The sequence below is a fragment of the Atractosteus spatula genome, chromosome 7, assembly GCF_055471065.1.
Source record: "Atractosteus spatula isolate fAtrSpa1 chromosome 7, fAtrSpa1.hap1, whole genome shotgun sequence".
NCBI lineage: Eukaryota > Metazoa > Chordata > Actinopteri > Semionotiformes > Lepisosteidae > Atractosteus > Atractosteus spatula.
Window position 1 is genome coordinate 6447223 of NC_142712.1, and position 18934 is coordinate 6466156.

General features: G+C 49.1%; 2 protein-coding genes across 4 annotated transcripts in view; one reads left to right on the forward strand and one right to left on the reverse strand.

The window, feature by feature from the left end:
* The window catches only part of cxadr (CXADR cell adhesion molecule), a 47592-nt gene extending 35803 nt beyond the window's left edge, over positions 1–11789 (forward strand). Inside the window, exons 7-8 of one of the 2 annotated variants that reach the window (XM_088920121.1) lie at positions 900–1095; positions 10632–11789. In XM_088920121.1, the coding sequence (XP_088776247.1) occupies positions 900–1095; positions 10632–10673 (238 nt within the window). In that variant the 3' untranslated portion in view covers positions 10674–11789. Of the gene's footprint in view, positions 1–899; positions 4391–10631 lie in introns of those variants that run through there. The other variant, XM_088920120.1, reaches the window with a different exon arrangement.
* A 282-nt stretch (positions 11790–12071) lies between these two features.
* On the reverse strand, positions 12072–18500 carry btg3 (BTG anti-proliferation factor 3). 2 transcript variants are annotated; one of them, XM_088921065.1, is made up of 5 exons: positions 18427–18500; positions 15721–17494; positions 14716–14850; positions 13720–13927; positions 12072–12720 (listed from the first exon to the last, which is right to left on the reverse strand). In XM_088921065.1, exons 2-5 carry the CDS (start codon positions 15891–15893, stop codon positions 12502–12504), a joined length of 735 nt encoding a protein of 244 aa, XP_088777191.1. In that variant the 5' UTR covers positions 15894–17494; positions 18427–18500; the 3' UTR covers positions 12072–12501. The 2 variants fall into 2 exon arrangements, with proteins under 2 accessions (XP_088777191.1, XP_088777192.1); XM_088921066.1 differs by having other exon boundaries at positions 12381–12720; positions 15721–15930; positions 18427–18479.
* Between the last annotated feature and the right edge of the window lie 434 nt (positions 18501–18934).

The window sequence follows — 18934 nt, forward strand, 5'->3', positions numbered from 1 at the left end:
AGTGTAAGAACGTCTGACCGGGAAGTTAGAGGCCACCCGTCCGGTTTTGGTCCTCGGAAGAGTGCTGGAATCCTGGGTGTGGTTTGACTTTTTTTTTTCCTCTGTGGTTTGTAACAGAGCAGTTCCCCGAGACTGGCGGGGGGGGATGGGGAAGTGTGGGGGGGGGGGGGGGTTGCTTAGGAGAGAGATTCAAAACGGTTTCTTCTGACATCAGCAGTTATAATAAAAAAAGCCTTCGGTAATCAGTTTGGGATTGTTTGTTCTGTCGATTCACGTTGGTCCGTGCCCACAAACGTGCTAAAAGAGCAGACCTTGCATGTCTGACAAAAGTCTCTGGGTGCACAACAGAAGTTCATTCAGAGTGTGACAAAGAGGATTAGAGCAAATGAGCGCGCTCCTCTGTGGGCTGCCTGTCACACTCCCAGGCAGTTTATTCCCTTTTTTATACGGGTGTGGAATGGATTTTCTCTGCTAATTACTTGTGCATTTTTTTGGGGTCTTTGCTAATTGTCAGACTAAACCCAAATTCCCGTTATTTTAGCCTCCTGGCTACAAAGACACGACTATGGGGATCAGATGCAACAATCTGCTACTAAACGCTATTCTCAGCTCCTAACCCAGCTCGTTTTTAACTCTAAATTGTTGTTTTGTATCAATCTGTACGGCTCCCGACAGCATGTTCCCAGTATTTTATTCTGTGTTTGTATCTATTATTCGACACTGGGCCTGAAATGTGCTGATTGACCTCTGCAATGTTTGTCACAGTGATGAAGCCCCCCAGCACTGCAGTGAGATCACACGCACACCGCAGGGAGTAAAGGGTCCACACCCACTTCCCCGGGCTCGCCAGCTCCTGCTCCGCCTGACCTTGTCTCCCTTTCTCTGCCTCTGTCCTGCAGGGAAGACGTGCCCCCTCCCAAGAGCCGCGCGTCCACCGCGCGCAGCTTCACCGCCATGAGCAGCCAGCGCTCCTCCCTGGGCTCCATGTCGCCCTCGAACCTGCACGAGTACGCCCTCAAGGGGCAGTACGACCAGATCCCCACCGAGGAGTACGAGCGGCCGCCCAGCCACGTGCCCATGCCGCCCCCGGCCAAGGTAGCTGCGCCCAACCTGAGCCGCATGGGCGCCGTGCCCGTCATGGTCCCGGCGCAGACCAGGGACGGCTCCATCGTGTAGCGCCGCGGGGCATCCGCGCCCCGGGACCCGCAGCCGGTCGGGTCGCAAGTGACTGTGCGCACGCACGCACGCACGCGGGCTGAGACACAGTGTCACTTCCAAACGCGTCTCGCTACTCTTCACACCAAACGTGTTACCTCCGGAGAAAAGAAAACAATTTGGATGAATTTATGAAAGACTTACATGCCATTCGTGCAATTCTGAACATCTGGCAGAGCTTTTCTTTTCTGCAAGCATTTGTCCGTATATAATCACACGTGAACGTACACGGACAGGAGTGCTTGGACTTAATCGGGCGCCTGATCGTCTTAACTCCTCCCCACGTTCTCCACACACCACTGCAGGCAAACACACACCAGTGCACACAAACTCCTCACCTTTTTCATGAACTCTTGTTTTGTGAGCATACCAACAACATGACTGGTTTTCATCTTTAACCCAGCTGTTTTTAAAGCCTTCTTTATGATCACATCACCCAATAAGAACGCAGCTTTTTAAAAGGGTGCCAGCAGTTTCACTGGCAATGTTATAAATAACTATAGACTCTAAGTAAGAAGAGAACATTTTATTTGTCTGTAATCGAATGCAGAATGTTTTTTTTTTATTTTATTAAGGCTGCTTCTGTCTTGAAGGTTATGGGAAATCTGTCTTGTGTCGTGTTTTAAAATATTTAATTCCACTGACATAAGGAAGCATAATGTGTTGGAAGTTCCAAGCTGTAGAAATGACCACTCACTGGAAAGCAGCTGGAACTTAATGTTTGCGGTCACATGAAGTAGGTCTCAGACGGCCACAAGTGAAGGCATTAGGGTTTGCGGGGAATGGCTGGGCTTCACTCACTTCACTAACGCTCTGCTTTAAAACGCTTCTCGTTTTCTTTGTTTTTTTTTTTACTCGGCCATTTGCGTTGCCTCTGCCAGGGACGTGTGCTCCTCTGCCTCCGCTGTCTTGAGCTGGTTATTTGTGCTGAACAGGTGGCAGGTGTCTTGACTTTGAACTTGGCCAATAACCTCTGTTAAAAACCGCTTCGGGCAGCAGCAGGGGGGGTGAAGGTGATAAAAGGCAGTTTGGCTGAGCCGAAGTGTCCAGGGCTCACTGGGTTTTCTGGCACTTTTGCTGATGGAAAGGATGACTCTACTTGTCCCCAAAGAGCTGTGGGAGAACAACCACCATGAGGGGGAGTGTACAGAACCGTTATAGTGGTGGTGGGGTCCATCTCTGCCATGGTACATTTCAGCCAAGCATGATCTCTTTCATCAAATATATCCCCAAGACAGGGAAGCAAATCTAGCTATTTAAACTGTCAATGCATTTCTTGTCTTTTACACAAGATGTAAGGGAAACGGTATCCTATATAACACTATACATACAATTTAAAAAAATTTGTGACTACATGGATGTTTTAATGTTTTTCCTTTGAGGACCTTATCTTTCTGAATGAAAGCTATCTCCCTCCCTAGAGAGGTTTCCCTGCTCAAAACTGTTTGATAGACATCCCGTTAGCCAAGAAATGTGGCTGGGCATGTTACTTTGTAACGTTCAGGATAACTGGATGGGTATTAATTGATTTGACGTCTACTGTAGGACTCCTGGACTGGTCTTCAAAAAGTCGGCTGGAGTCCTTATTATTTCTTAATAGGTATTGGAGCCCCCTCGCCCTTAGTCTCATCACAGCAAATGTTTTATTTTCTATTTCATTTCACTTTGATGTGTACACTGAGCTCTGAAATAGTACCTCCACTGCACTCTGAGAGCAATTTATATTCTGTATCATATTATCAACAGCCATTCTGGAGCGTACGGACTCCACAGTCAGATACAGTAAAATGGCGCAGTGACAGTGGTCATCCCAGCGCTACCTGTGCCTTGGTCATGTGCTTTCCTGTGTGGTACACGGAGATGATTCAGCAATAGCATCAGTGCCTGCTCTTTCCTAGGTCCTCTCTGGCACATACAGGGATATTTAGCCCATGACAGATGCCTTTGAAACTGACCAAAACACAAGTGCTGCTCTTCTGACCTGTTCTCTTCTGGTGTTCTGCTTTTTCACACTGGGGATGTGGTGGCACTGGGCCAACTGGCTGAAACTGTTGAGCTTGACACCATAACTGCTGCCCACCCCTTTAACTACCTGACTGGAAATCTTTTCTCAAGTCTTTTCCTTTTGATACAGTAGAAGCCTTTGTTTTCCCCAGTTTTGTACATAGCTACAAATGTCAAGCTCTGTTCTTCTGTTGATTGATTTGATTTTTGCATGCTATTAAATTTCCCATTTGTTAATGACTGCAAACACATTTTCTGATGTTATTTTTTTTTGTAAATGTGTCTGAAAAATGTGTATATTATTGGTTTAAAGTTGCTCCACAACTGAATGGTTTTGTGACCAGATCAGCAATAAATTTTATAATGTGTATAGTGTTTGCAATGCTGTGTTCAGAAGATTTTTAAAAATCTTTTTCCGATAATTATTTTTTAACATTAGAAAAAGGAGGGAAGCCACTGACATTTATTGGTTGAATTCTTCAGTCTGTTCCAGATCAATATAAACTGCTGTACAGGGTTTTTTCAGGTTGCATGAAATTGATATTCATGTCTGTGATTTGAGACCTCTGCTGTCTGTGATTGTGGATTTTGTAGTTAAAATGCCCTTGGGTGGCTGACTGGATCCTTGTGAGAAGTATCCATAAGTTAAATTAGGGCTAACCCTAAACTAAGGGCTCCACAGCTGGTTTGACGTTGCTTGTTGGTATGTCTAGACAGTATTTCTGAAGTGTGGCCACCAGTCAGCCAGGGGTCACAACAGCAAAGTGTAGCAGAACTGAAGAGAGACCCTGACTCCTTTTCCCACTGCAGCTGAGTCAGGCTTCTGCTATTGACCTGGTGTGGTCAAACAGCAAATGTAGAATCTTTTCAGTGTACCTCCTCTCTCTCTGGTCCAGAGAAATGCATTATTTCCCTTTAAAATGGGTCTGATTGGTAGTTCAATGAGCATGCACCTGCAAAAATTAATGTGTAAAAAAAGTGTAGACTTAGAAATTGTATAGTCCTTTGCTTTTCTAAAAATTTAATGGTGGTGTAGTTTATGCTAGTGTATGCTAGCGTACTAATATTGTACTTTTTTGATGTGCACTTTGTGTAAATCCACTGCTACTGCTATTTCTTTCCTTTGTGCATTTTGTGTATTTTTAAATAAAATCTATTAAATGGAAAATAACACTTCAATGTTTCGGGTTCTTTTTCTGGCTTCTCTTTGTCCCATCCTCCTGTCTGTGCCTCTGTTGGACTCTATGTGCACCTGTTCACTGCTCTTCCCCTTCTGCTGAATCAGCCTGGGTTTGCAAAGCGTCCTAATTCCTTACGCTTATATAGCGCTTTTCTGGACGCTCCACTCACAGCGCTTTACAGGCAATGGGGATCCCCTCCACCACCACCAGTGTGCAGCCCCACCTGGATGATGAAACAGTAGTCAAAGTGCCCCAGTACACTCCCCACACACCAGCTCTCAGTGGGGAGCAGAACAGAGTGATGAAGCCAGTTCAGAGAAGGGGATTATTAGGAGGCCACGACTGGTAAAGGCCAGGGGGAAATTTAGCCAGGACACCGGCAGAGGAGCCCTACTCTTTTCGAGACACCCCCTGAGACTTTTGGTGACCACAGAAAGGCACGATCTTGGTCCTCGTGGAAAGTACTGTGTATTTGACCTCCCCAGCATCAAATCCCCCCCACTGCTCCTGCCGCAGAGCCGTCTCCGTGCAGCCAAACCACGAGCGCATCTCCGAGCTGCTCTGGGGCTGGACTCGGCTGGAACACAGCCCTTTCTTCCAAGTCTGCTTGTCTTTCGAAACGTTTAAGTCTGCGTTCACATGAAAGGGACATCTGCAGCTCTGACCTTGCTGTTGATAAACATTTTTTTCCCCTATTTCAGCGATGCCCGAAAAGCTCTTGCACAAAGCAGTTTCTCAAATATTTGGTGCGGTTCACGGGGCCATTTTTGGAAACTGTCCTGACGTATTACTGGAGTGATGCAAAAGCGTGTGTGTTTGAATCCTACCTGGGGAGCTTCAGAAAGCTGTGAGCAGAAGGAAAAAATCTGCCTCCTGCCTTAGTTTTTGGAAAAAAAAAAGCAAAGTGACGCTCCCTCCGAAAGCACCTGGGGTTTTTCAGCTCTTACCTCTGCATGTCACCTGTTTAATTTATTAATTGTTTCCAAGGACTAAACTACTGAGTGCTGATTGGCTCGTGCTCACAGTTTCCCTGGCAACCTTATCTAGTTGTATACAGACTGAGCTGGCTCTATACATGACCAGCTCTGGATAATTTATCTCTTGTTTGTGCAGTCCTGTAACAAAAGGACCCTCTCTGCTACTTCAGTCTAACTTTTATTACTGTTTACTGTTCTTTTTAATTGTCGGACACAATTATTAGCCTAGTGTGCAATTCTGTTAAGTTGGTTCACTTGGTATCGAGTTGAAACTCCTTTTACTGTTCCAGGTTAATTCAAGTAAGTTTTCCTAAATCCTTTTTTTAATTGACAAGGTTTCAATTTCATTTCTAGCCTGTTGTTTTGAAGACACTAGGGGTGCTGGCTTCTTAAAATGATTCCGTTTAGTCAATTAGAGAACAATTAGGTGGGATGAAAGTCTGCAAGCCACTGGGAATGGATTTGTGTTCTCCAGGCCTGTGCATGATTCCTTTCCCCCTCTGTGGACAGGAATCTGAATCCAGCTGGTCACATCTGAATTAAATTTAGTGGTTTGTTCACAGCCCACAGAGCAAACCCATGTAAACTGGTAGTAGCCCACCACTGTGGTGTTACTTTGATTTCCAGGCTTCAGTGTCTATGGGTGGTCTGGCCAAGTCTAGTAAGCCCTGATAGATGTACAATGAAGACTTGTCAGCCATTAATACTCCCAAGCAAGAACTCGGTGCACTCACCCTCATAGTCCAGAGAGCACCTTCCCCACTGCATGCAGTTCAAGCTGGTGCTCGGTTTCAGCAGGCAGAAGCTGGGGGGCTTCTGAGAGGGTTTAGTGCAGGCGGGGCACTCGCATCCTTTCTGCCCCACAAGACGAAGAGTTAAGAGGCAGCTGTGATGACGCCATTTTCCACAGGCAGGCTGGGCCTTTCAGAAGGAGCTGCAGAGGTTATTAATCGCGTCACTCTAGGCAGACACTCCTTAAACTGAGAACTACGTGCCAGTGAGAGAGAGGAAACCTAGCTGCAAAAAGACCGCTGTCACGAGAGCTATAATTTAGAAACCACTGAGAGGCTTTAATTAAGCTGGAGGTAAATAAGCTGTATCACAAATGTATTTCCAACAATTTATCTAAATATGGCATTGAGAAACAAGCATCTCAGGCAAATGTTGTTACAGACTTTCCCAGGGCAGGTCACGTTCTGTATAATGATGTCTTCCCAAGCAAATTCGGCAAGCTTTCAGCCTCACAGTGGGTTGTATTTAACTGCAAAGAAAATGGTGCTTTTGTGAACAATCAGCACACAATCTTTCAAGCAAGAATGTTTTCTGAAAATTTTAAATTACAATCCATGTGTATCCCTATCTTCATGTGTTCTTCTTTAGTCCTGTTTATGGCTGCACACAAATTGCACCAAATACAATGCATAGTGCTTCAGCATCTTTGCACGCTTTTGAAGAGAGCCTGTAGTGAATTAGTTGCGTTTTTTGGGAACTTCAGTGATAACCATGCACTCTTCCCAGTAGTATCCAGTACTGTGGTTCCAATCTCAGTGATGTTAAAAAATACTCTACTCCGTTTTTGTTTTAGATCAGGATTTGTGTCGTGGGACAGGTCTCCCTCAGCGTGATGGGAGAGCGTGCTTTGTTTAACATGACTGGGGATTCGTAAGTGAGACGCATCTCCATCTCGTTGAGCTATTGTCTCCTGAAGTTCCAGCCAACTGAACCTAGAGCTGTTTTCATGCAGGCAATTAGTGCAAACTTCTCAATGTCAAGAGCTGTCCACACCATGTGCCCATAATCCAGATTGAATCCCTTGGGGCCACAGCATGCAGGCCTGTGCTGCTTGCAGGAGTGGGTGGCGCTGGCGGTGGGTGGGGGGGGGAGTCCTCTTGGCTTCACAGCTCTCCAATCAATTCTGCTCCCTGGAGGGGGGAATCAGATTAGTGCTGTTGGAAGCTGACTGTAAATGACAGAGCAGTCAGACAGCAGGGCGAGCCTGGGTGTGGGCCACAGTCATTTCAGACTAATGCGCAATCTTTTGTACCGACGTAGAGATGGGCATCACAGGGGTGGGAGACGGCTGGCTTTTCGTGACCCGAGGCTGAATCAGACCACGCCGGTCACCTCGACTCGTGTCAGGGAGACGCTGTTTCCTAGAATCGGGGCCAGTTTTCCTTCTCCTGTCCAGGACAGACAGTAATAGCTTCGCCATCCAGGGATGGGTATGCACTAGATTGGCCCATCAGCCTATTTTCAGATTCAGACTGCACTCCACAAGACTCTTGGCTTAACCCAGCTTGTTGGCAATGCCTGATGCACACAAACTCCCCCTGTATTCAGCCTGCTGGACCTACACAGTAGACAGAAGAGTGTGTTAGCAGAGCTGCGGCCGTCTCTCAGTTCCTCCCTTGTTATGGTTTGACCGGCTTGCAGAGCGTGTGGATGACACAAGTGAAAGGGCTCTTTCTAGTCACTGACGTGTACTGCATTAAGCAGAACACAGAAGCAGGTCTCCCAGCTGCGTGCTCATTTAAGTTCCTGTTATCAAGTCCCAGTGCTGAGAGTCTTTATTGACCTCCAGCAGGATGACTCCTCGTACCCAGAAGAAATCATGCTAGTTTTGAAGAATTTCTTCAAATGATAAAAATGACCAAAAACCGCGTCATATTTGTATTGGTAACATGAGAGCACTGGAGCGGAGAGCCTGCATGATAAAAATGGAATCCGGAAATGCATAGTGGCCCAAAGTTTTATTATTAAAGTAATGTGCTGGATCACACAACAAAGTTCCTGCTAAAGAAAGTCTACCGCGTATCTCTGGCGTCAGAAACACAATCTCCAGCCTTCTTGCTGATGTTTAAAACTACGTTGCCATGCTCCGTTTCGCGCAAGCTCTGAGCTGTTGTCGAAGCCGGTGTCACTTCAAAGGTTTCTGTTCAGTGGCAAAATCCAGAAAGCAGACATCCGACGGCGTGTTCTGCGCTTCGGCTCTTTCTTCTTCCTGCCTTCTGAAAGCAGCGTGGAGAACGGAAAGCTCTTCTTTCTGGGGAGCTGCCGTTTTCAGCGATTTCCCCCACCATTCCTACGGCTGTCGCTTTGAAATAAAATAATGATTTTTTTTTTTAAATACTACTAAAATTAAGAGAGTCGAAAAACTCGAGAGTTTTTTTTTTCTCGAGACGCCCTGATGACCTGAATAATATTTTGGCATCTTGATAACTGAGCGAGAGCGGTCCTGCTCACTCCTGGGATGGGAGACTTCTAAGGAAAAAAAAAATATCCTGGCGCTCTGCCCTCTCATTCTTGCAGGAGAACTAGTTGAGTGGCCGCAGAGGGCAGGAGCCTGTTTTTCTAATTGTTGTTATCGCCAGCGGGTATGTAGGTTCAGGGCAGGTTATAGATAAGATAAGGGGGAAACTAACTAGTGAGATTAGTCGTGTTTTACATGCAGCAACAAATACATTTCTTTAACCTTCAGACCGGATTGTGCCTTAGCTGGTGTGGTTAACGTGAGGAATGAACCGGCACTCAGTTTGAAAACGGATCAAGCAAGTGACTCTCGTACTTTTAAGGCTGTAGAGCTTACTCCGCTCAAGGAAGGCTGCACTGTTTTCTTCCACCTCATTTGCACTTGGCAGAGGGTGAAATGCTCCTTGTCTGGCGCTGGCAGATGTTTTTTGCGAGGGAGCCAGAGGCGGCTGCGCGCTGCACGGGGTGTTTTGAACTTGACCCAGCCGCGGTGCCCGGCTGTGACGTCACCACAGGTACAGCCCGCAAAGCCGGTGATTGGCATTACGTCACTGCTGTGGCGGAACAAGTTGGGCGATAACTCATATGGTTTGTGTGAGTGCTCAGAAATGGTCAGGAACGCCGTTCTTTACCTGTTCGACTCAGGGGCGCGTCTCCTTCTCGAGAGAGACAGAGAAACGGGCCTTTTGGATGACGGAACAAGGCGAGATTTAAAAAACCCGTCAGCTGATCCTCGCCTCCCATCACCGCCCCACCTGCGCTGCCTGTCCGGCAAGGTGACGGTACCAGACAGACTGGAAATACCACTTAAAGCTCGGGGTTTAGGTTTGTGAACCAGGAATGTTGCCTGTAAACAGGCTTTGCTGACAGCTGACTCACCACGGTTCTTCCGTAGCCTTTATGATTTCAGACCTGAGGTCTCTCTCTCTCTCTTGTCCTTAGTGCTGTTTGGTTGTAAATATACACACGAAACCAGTTATTTATACGAAACATCCACGCAGTTGACGTATATTCCTGCACTAGGTGTCCTGTGTATGACACATCTGTCAGGCTTGTGTTCCAGCACCGTTGGCCCCGAAGTGCCCTCCGCACTCATTTATTTTACAACTTCATGCGCTCAGGATCAAATTCCCATAATCGGTATGAGAAAATAAAGTACTCGGGCCGCCCCGCCTTGGTGCAGGACAGCTGTACTTTGTCTCCCTCTAGTGTTGAAATGGAGGATACGCATACTTCCACCAAGTTGGAGAAAGGCGCACACGGGTCTGCGGTTTTTTCCCCTATTTGTTTCATCGAGGTCTAGAGACAGCGTGGCGTCCGTGTGCTAATTTTCAAAAGTGAGTTCGCTGACCAAAAAAGGCAGTTGCCACAAAAGCGAAAGTTTGAACTCCCCTGCAGACCGTTACACAAATCATATTGCGGTGAGAAGCACCTGTGCACTGTTTTTTTTTTTTTAAAAAACAAAAGACCGTCTCACATCCCGTGGATACGGCGATAAAGCAAGGTGATTCAAAACCGATTCAAGGCAACCGAATGAGGGGGGGGGGGATTCTTGATCGATACCCGACAGCCCGGCAGGGACTAACTCAGGCGCGACCAGCGCAGAGGTGCTAACATGGCGCTGGACGTGGCTCTGCCCTGGAGAACGCGAGGGTAGGGCTCACCTGCTTTTCTGGGGAGGGGGGGAAGTTACTGTTACAGCTGGGGTCAGTGCCGCTGAAAGCACTGTCCGGGAATTCACTACAGCTGCAAACATTTTACTGAAAAAAATAATAATTTCCGTTGTGTCTTTTACAAATACAAAAATGTCATATGCTCCCATCTTAAGAAAAAAGGCAAGTTTCGTTTGTGTTAACAGAGTCTCTATTCTTCTTCACAAAAGAAGGATTGTTTTTTTCTTACAGCATCAAAGCCTGTTTCCGTTTCCGCGTCCCTGCTATTTAAACAAGAACGCCTGCAGATGTTTTATAAATATTCCCCGTCTTTGCTTTTTTTTTTTCCCCAGAACCAGTCAGCTCCCATTAGCAGCAGCCTGTCTGTTGTGTGAAGCGAGCCGGGTCCCCAGTGAGCCTTTCAGCCCTGCAGAGACAACCCCACGAGAAAGACGCGCTCTTCGTATTTCACGCCTTGGCACATGAGACACTATTGAAGAGATTTATTTTTTCGATTGAAAAATTGGTTAGTTTTTTTTTTAAATGTAAACCAGTTCTATAGTTGCAGGCTCTAGTGAGAAATCTCTCAAAGCGGGCGATTTTAAAGCAGTAGCGCAGTTTCACGGCTGGTATTTGTATTTGGAGAAAAGCAACCCTAAAAAAAAATCTCCTCCACTGAAATAAAGCGATCTGTCCTCACTGCCAGAGGAGTATGTCAGATACAAAGACACCCACTGCCTTTCTGCTGATATCATGCCAGTGAGAACAGATGTAGGATGACTTCTCATTTTTAAACCGTAAAACGGGTAGACGGGCTGAAATGAGAGACTAAAACAGACTACATAAACACGGTGTGGGAAACCAGTACGTTGAACACCGGAGGCTGCAAAATTATGCACTGCCAAGTGAGCTCCAATGCCTTGAGATGAGTAGTATTTTCGAACTAGGGTAATTTTTACAAATCATTTTTAATACTTTTATGATTTGATATTTTTATGAGACGGTGAAAATTAGTCCCAACGGCGGAGCTGCGTCAGGGAAGTTGCTCCTACGGGACACATACTGCACTGAGCAGCACTTTTCCATGGGTGTCGAAGAGAACATCGACGCCTTCCGAACCCCTGACGACAAGAGGGCGCCCTCTGCTGTCCGGACACGAAAGTGCACTCTTACACAGCCTCTCCACTCACAGTGAAAACCTATCTGTATCCGAACCTGCAGAGGGGTCTGTCCCTTACAGAACACATTTAATAAATAAGGTGTTGCATGTAAAAATGTATTATTTAATGAAACCAGGCAGAAAGAGCACGGAAGAATTACATACAGTATGTGCACTACGTGTTGCTTTTTCCCATGCATCTTCCCCTGTGTGGATTTTTTGTATTGTGCGATCTGTACTGCTGTTAAATACCTTTTATGGTAAAACTGAAGTTTAGACTTTCTAACTTTCAATCTCTCATTTTTGCTACAAACTTAAATACACTAATAAAACACTGGCATTGTGATCTAAAGAGTTGATGTTAATGTGCTTATTTTAACCTGCATAACCCAAACCCCATCTCAAACCCCTTTACAACCTATGTTCTTGAAAATGTGAACGAGTTATTGCTCGTTCAGGGCCCAGACAATCCTAACCCTGCCCTGGAAGCTGAGAGCACAGAGCAGGACCCCGGTCTTGCTTCAGCCGCTGCCACGGAACACGAAAGCAGCACCCCCCCCTCTTCCGAAATCACTGGCGTTTCTCCCGCGCGATTTCCCCAACCCCCTGAAAACCCACAGCAAGCGGAAACGGGTTTTGTGTCTGGTACGTTTATTTAAGCTACTGTAAGAATTCAAGTTTCCATAATTTAACCTGTCTGTACAAGACATAAAATCTATCAGATCATAGTGTGAATAAATACAAACATTTGATCATGTAAACAAACTGCTGAACAGCAGATCAAACAATCTGTGAACAACACTGACTCTATTAATAATATATACTGATCCCTATTAATATATAAATACAGTACATCTCTCTCCAGTATTTAAAAAAATATTCAGGCATTTTCAACCTAAACAAAGTGTTTTTCCCTGTGTGTATATATAAATACACTGACACATGTATGCACTTAAATATTCTTAATGACAATTACATATCTAAAGTGCAAAGAGCTTAAATACTTAAAACAAAAAAAACTTCCTAAAAAAGATACTCTCCGAGAGGCTGGTTCAGGACGGCGGTCAGCGGGCGAGCCCCCTGTCTGGAGCGTGGCCCCAGCAGGCCAGTCCTCCCCGAGGGCCGGCGAGGGCCCGGCGCCCCCGGTGAGACGGCCAGTGCCCCCTGCCTGGGGGCGGGCAGCCGAACTGCGGCCGAGGGAAGCTCTGGCCTTCGAATGGGCTGGCCCTCTTCCTGGGCACGGGGCGCCAGGCCGGCGCCGGCTGGCGCAGGAAATTGGGCACCTGCAAAACAGGCAAGGCGTCGCTCAGCAGGTAGGCAGGAGGGGCACGGCGGGGTCCCCAACTCCTCAACACCCCGTTAAATAATCCCACCCGTGACAGAGCAAAACTAAGGGCTCAATTCAAAGTCCTCCTTCTAGGCTCCTACCCATGTAGGGAGCAGCCTTTGAACTGCTGCGTTTCCAAAGCAACTTCAAACCTCCAGCCTCTGCACACAGACTGGAACCCGCAAAGCCTTCACCCCAGCAGCCTGTCGGCTCACTTACAGGAAAACAGCGTTGCAGTTCCCTTATTCTGGGGTGAGAAAGAGTCAGCATCAATGAGTGCGTTTCAAACCCCAAGGACAGCAAAATGGAGACAGTAACTCGTAAACCCCCCCCATTTACATCACATAATAGAAGAACCGTCCAGGTGTGCGCAGTGCCATGTTCTGTGATTCAGAACGAGGCAACAAAACGTCCGGCGACAAACTGCGGCGTTATGACTCTATAAACAAGCAGGCCTGTGAATACATCTCTTTTAATCCAACAGAAATATTGCTCTCGATTTCAAGTCGGTTTTGCTGACAAATACTACTTGTAAACTCTGCGTGTAGATCACGCTGGAACATTTCTGCGGTGAAATGTCTGCAGCATGACCTGTATTTTTCGTACATCACATTACTTTAGTCATCACGGTGACTAGAGGTGGACCTGCCTGGACTGGCGCAGCCACAGTCCGTCTCCAACGTGTTAAAGATGGACCTTAAAAGTAACTGTGTTCGAATGACTTCGTTTCCCAGGTTAAAAAGTACTCAGTGACAGTGTTGACAAAGGACTGGGGTCCTGTCTGGTGTGTACCCTGCCTTGTCCCACCGCCTGCTGGCAGACCCTGGGTCTAGAAAGCTAGACAAGGGATGGGCGAGTGGACAAATGGGCAAGCGGACAGGAGGGTGGACACACAGAGTGCTGACCAAGCTGGACCCAGGGGCAAGCGGGCAACAGGCGACGTGCTGCGCGGTACCTGGTAGACTGGGCGGAGGAGGGGGAAGTGGGGCGCCGGCGGGGCGTCTCTGCTGCTGCTGTCTTCGTCCGAGGAAGAGCCCGAGTGATAGTCGGACGTCACCCTCTCCACCGCGCTCGCCACCGTCCGGGCGACGTCCTTCCTCCCGTCCTCCTCGCCAGCGCCGGAGAAGGTCGCCACGGTGAAGGCGTGGTTCTTCTCCCCGAACCTGCGGAGCAGGAAGGTGTCGTCACACATCGGCACCGAGAGCCAACAGCTGCCCTGACGGCTGCAGACACAACGGGCAGGAGAGGGGAGGGGAGAGAGGGGAGAGGGGAGGGGAGGGAGGAGAGGTGAGGTGAAGGGAGGGGAGAGGAGAGGAGAGGTGAAGGGAGGAGAGAGAGGGGAGAGGAGAGAGGGGAGGAGGGGAGGGGAGAGGGGAGAGGGGAGGGAGGAGAGGTGAGGTGAGGGGAGAGAGGGGAGAGAGGGGAGAGAGGGGAGAGAGGGGAGAGAGGGGGGAGAGGGGGGAGAGGGGGGAGAGGGGGGAGAGGGGAGAGGTGAAGGGAGGAGAAAGAGGAGAGAGGTGAGGGGAGAGGGGGGAGGGAGGAGGGGAGAGGGGGGAGGGAGGAGGGGAGGTGAGGTGAGGTGAAGGGAGGAGAGAGAGAGAGGGGAGGTGAGGTGAAGGGAGGAGAGAGAGAGAGGGGAGGTGAGGTGAAGGGAGGAGAGAGAGAGGAGAGGTGAGGTGAAGGGAGGAGAGAGAGAGGGGAGGGAGGGGAGGTGAGGTGAAGGGAGGAGAGAGAGAGAGGGGAGGGAGGAGAGGTGAGCTGAAGGGAGGGGAGGTGAAGGGAGGAGAGAGAGGGGAGGGAGGAGAGGTGAGGTGAAGGGAGGGGAGGTGAAGGGAGGAGAGAGAGGGGAGGGAGGGGAGGTGAGGAGAGAGAGGGGAGAGAGGGGAGGGAGGAGAGAGAGAGAGGGGAGGGGAGGTGAAGGGAGGAGAGGGGAGGGCGCGTGCCAGCTCACCTGCAGCACACCTCCCCAGGGTCCACCCACAGGGTGAGCTCCCTCGGCAGCCCCAGGTCCCTGTAGCGCACCCCAGTCTCCCAGCAGGCTCGCTGCAGCTCGGGCTCCGGCTGACACCTGCTCACCCGCAGACACCTGCCGGGACAAGAGCACAGGAGCCGTGACTCCTCCTGCCGGACAGGAACGCCGCGTCCGAGACCGGGAACACGGCTCACGAAGCAGGGGGCACGATCCCTCGTGCTTCCGACACGCACAAGGACGGGATCAGAAGTTCCCCTCTCGTCAGGAAACAGCACCTTTCCTGTTCCATGTCAATTCCTTGTTATTAACCTGGAGCCGCTCCTCCATACCAGACCATCGTTGTCCTTTCTTTTTTTTTCCCTTCTTCGAGCTTTGAGGAAAACCTCCGGACCGGCTACAAACACATACCGGAAAAAAAAAACAAATTCAACAGCTCTGGAGCTCCAGTCTTTCATGGCGGCAGGAAGAACATCGTGGCCTTGAAAAGAGAAAGTTGATCACGTCTTTTTTTTCCTGAATCCGCCTCTGATCTCTTTATCCGCTAGATCTTTTCAAAGCATGTGGAACACGGACTCCAGAGGGTTCAGCTGAGCTCAGATGAGGTGCCAACGGACAACAACCCAATAAACAGCTTCTGAGAGTCCATGAAACTGAGCCAATGGGCACACAGTCATGAGTTTTTTTTTCACAACTTAAAGCCCAGCAACAAATACAAGTTACAAAGATTTCTATGACATCCTTACCGACTTCATACACGTATAGATATCTCGCATTAAATTCTCATGTTTGTGGATCAAAATCCTGTTACATCTGGGTGTATAAGCGTTGTCAGAGCTGGCACCCGTCTGCAGTCATGGTTCAGATGGGCAGCGCCAATGAAGTCTGCCAGACTGACTTCAACGAATCACACGAGATTCTGTCCTGCAGCCCTTCGCCCCCGGCCTGCGCGATCTGCCAGAGCCCCGCCCCCCCCGCCTGCCGCACCTGTAGGCCTGGCCCCTGCTGGGATTATCGGGGTACCAGTGGCCTCTGTACTTCTCCTGCAGGGCCTCGGTCAGGCGCCCCGCCAGCTCCTCCACCTTCTCCTTCTCCAGCTTCTCCGCCTTCCGGATCAGCCGCGTCAGGAACAAGACGGCCGCCACGACCTCTCTCTTCATCGTCGTCCGCTGCTCTGGAGCCGAGACCCGCCTCCTGCTGGGGGGGGGGGAGGAGGGCAAAGATCAGCGGGCATCCCACCACCAGCAGCAGTGAACCCCTCCTGCCAACACACAGCCTGAGGGTCAGACAGCGGTCAGCACTGGCCAGCACTGGCCACCGAGAACTCCAGGGAGTGACGGGATTTTCTGGGCTTCCTCCTGCTGGGAGGTCGACTGGCCCTGGTGGGAGCGCATGCATGCGTGTCTTTGCCCATGTGTCCGCCCCGCGCTGGACTGGCGTCCTACCCAGGGCGTACCTTGCCTCGCGCCCGCTGCTTGCTGGGATAGGCTCCAGCCCCTGAACGGGACAAAGCGGTTAGGAAATCGATGAAGAGTCTTTAAGAGACTGGAGCTCACAGAGCACCTGCGGAGGTCCTCAATGCACAGCTGTTCCCAAGCGATCAGGAAGTGGCGGTCAAGGGGAGACTCGCGCACACCCTGCTGGACTGGGGTAAGGAAAGACAAGACAGCTGCGCCAACCCAAACACCCCCAAGGCTGCGTGAGGTGTGGCACATCCACAGCAGTGGGCCTCGAGCGGAGTGCGGTGGTACAGTGCCGCTCACGGGTCAGCCAGTAAATTCTGGCTCCCAGAAGTCAGTCCTGTGGTCAGCCCAGGATGCTGCCTTCATTCCCAGAATGCACCTGTTCGCTCTGGTCCAGACTGACGCCAGAGCAGCAGGATCTGTCCCAGACACACGTCCTACTCGATCATTATGGGCCAGCCCCGCTTCTACAGGACAGGTGTGGTCGCAGGAGAAAATGGTAAAACTGCCCCAGTCAAGCCAATAACAAGCGGATTTAGGTTATTATGAGCCGGGCTAGGCTGAGAAGCTGCAGACACTCCAACGTTAGAGCTCTCTGAACGAGTCCCGTCTGCACCTTGGGTTACAGAAACCAGAAGCCTTCTGGAAAGCTCATGATCTTATAGACACTGTGTTTCCTTCCATGACCTGCCATACACAAGCTTGTGCAGCACCCAAAAGCACGGCGCAAGACGTCAAAGCTATGCGGATGACAGTTTCGTTCTTTCAGGAACTTTTTGTGTAAATTAAAAAGTTACCAAGCAGCCAACTGTTGATGAAATTTAGGCTTACCATCACCAACCGGCACTTCTCCTTTAACTCTCAAGTCAATAAAAATGACAAAAATCTCTGGGCAATTTGAGCGTAACTTCACACAAGTCAAAATCTAACAGAAGCTTCTGCATCATAAGCTCGTTCGAATGACAAGCGTTCTCCTCTCACAGGCAAAGAACTTGACTTTTCGGCATGCTCTTTCTCGGGTGTTACACCCAGCCATGCGCCTACTCCTCTCATTAGCTTAAACGCAGAAAGGGTGCTAATTTCTTGATGTATGTGGCCAGCGGCGCTCCTTCCTCGTTTTTCTTCCCCCTTCTTCACTCGCAGCCTCAGAAGAGGGGCTGAACACACGTGTCCTCCATGTGCTCTGAACCTCGTAAATACTCCACACTGCCCGCCAGTACTGACCGGAAGCGAACGGGCTGCTTGCAAATGACTCACAAGAATTCCCCTGCGCTTCAGACGCTGTCAAGAGTTCCTCCCTACAAGGAAGGAAAGCAGATTAACCAAGATTAATTTCCTGCCTGCAAACTGACCGTTGTCCCACCTGGCTCAGCACGACGCGAATTCCACGCAGTGATCAGGGACACCATCTCGTTTTCCTGCTCAGTAGCGTTCAGCGGAAAAGTAGTGGAATTTGTTTTGTTTTTACTTCGTGATCTCTAATTTGGGAAAATGCGAATATTTCGGCACGAATACGAAATCCCCCGTTGCGCGCCGCACGGAGGAGGAGGGAGACGTGTTAGCTGGTAACTCGGTGCCCAACTCACTCGGAGAGACCAAGGCTTGCAGGGAAACGGCAAACAATAGAGGAAAAACAGTTCAAAGGAAGGCGTGCTAACGAGATGTGCGCTGTGGACAGTATGTAGCGCTGCCTGCCCCCGGCACTGACAGATGGTCCCGCCTGCTGCGGCCGGCTGGACCGCGCTTTCCCGTCCCGCCGGCGGGATAATCCCCGGGATCCCGACCCGTCCTCTCCCGGCGCCCCGGTTCCACGGAGTGAGGGAACACCAACCAGCAATGCCTCCCGTTTGCTGTGTTTTTATATTCGACCGCCCCACAAGCGGGGATAAATTACTCCCGGCTAGAGGAGTACAAGAGAGCGTCAGGTTTTTTTTAACCGTTCACTAAGAAAAGTCTTTTTTTTTTTAAATGGCATTGCAATAAACAAGCAAACAAAGCGTTTACCGCTCTTTATTGTAAAATGACAAACCTCCCCCATCGTTATTGACGAAAGGCACCAGAACAGGAAACACGTTTTTTTTTCCATCCCCTTTGCTCAAAAACTAAAGATGCGCCCTCTGATCGTGCCTTCTTTTCTTTTCTTTTTTTTTTAAACACCCCTTCTATACCTCACTTTTTTTCGGAGGCTTTAGACGGCTCGGATGCCGATTAATTAGTGTTTTGTACTTACTGTGCCCAACATACGAACTCCGGCCGCTTCCAGCCGCGCGGGACCCTGTTTGTGTTCACAGTGCCCGCGTGCACAGGGCTTTCCCGGTCGGGCTTCGGGGCCGTGACGTCATCCGGCGGGGGCTGGGTCTCAGGCGGAAGAGGTTGCCTAGGCAACGCATCACCGCAATCCCAACACCCCGTTTCAGTTTAATTTTTTTTATTGTTGTCGTTGTTGTTGTTGTTGTTGTTGATTTTATTCTGTTTATGTGTATTAAATCTTCCCTGTGGGGCTACCAGCCGTTTGCCATTCAAAAAAAAAACTAATACGTATTTTTAATCACCAGACAAAGTAGAAATTACTTGAGACGTGCGCACATTGTGAGCACCTGTTGATACTTGTCTCTCTGTACTTTAGACATTAAACGCATCGTGAATGCGTAATGTATCGATTGGACGTGTCTAAAGATAATCCCGTGAGTCTAAAGTATTCTATTTATACTTTTGTGCATTTTGATAAGTTAACAAGC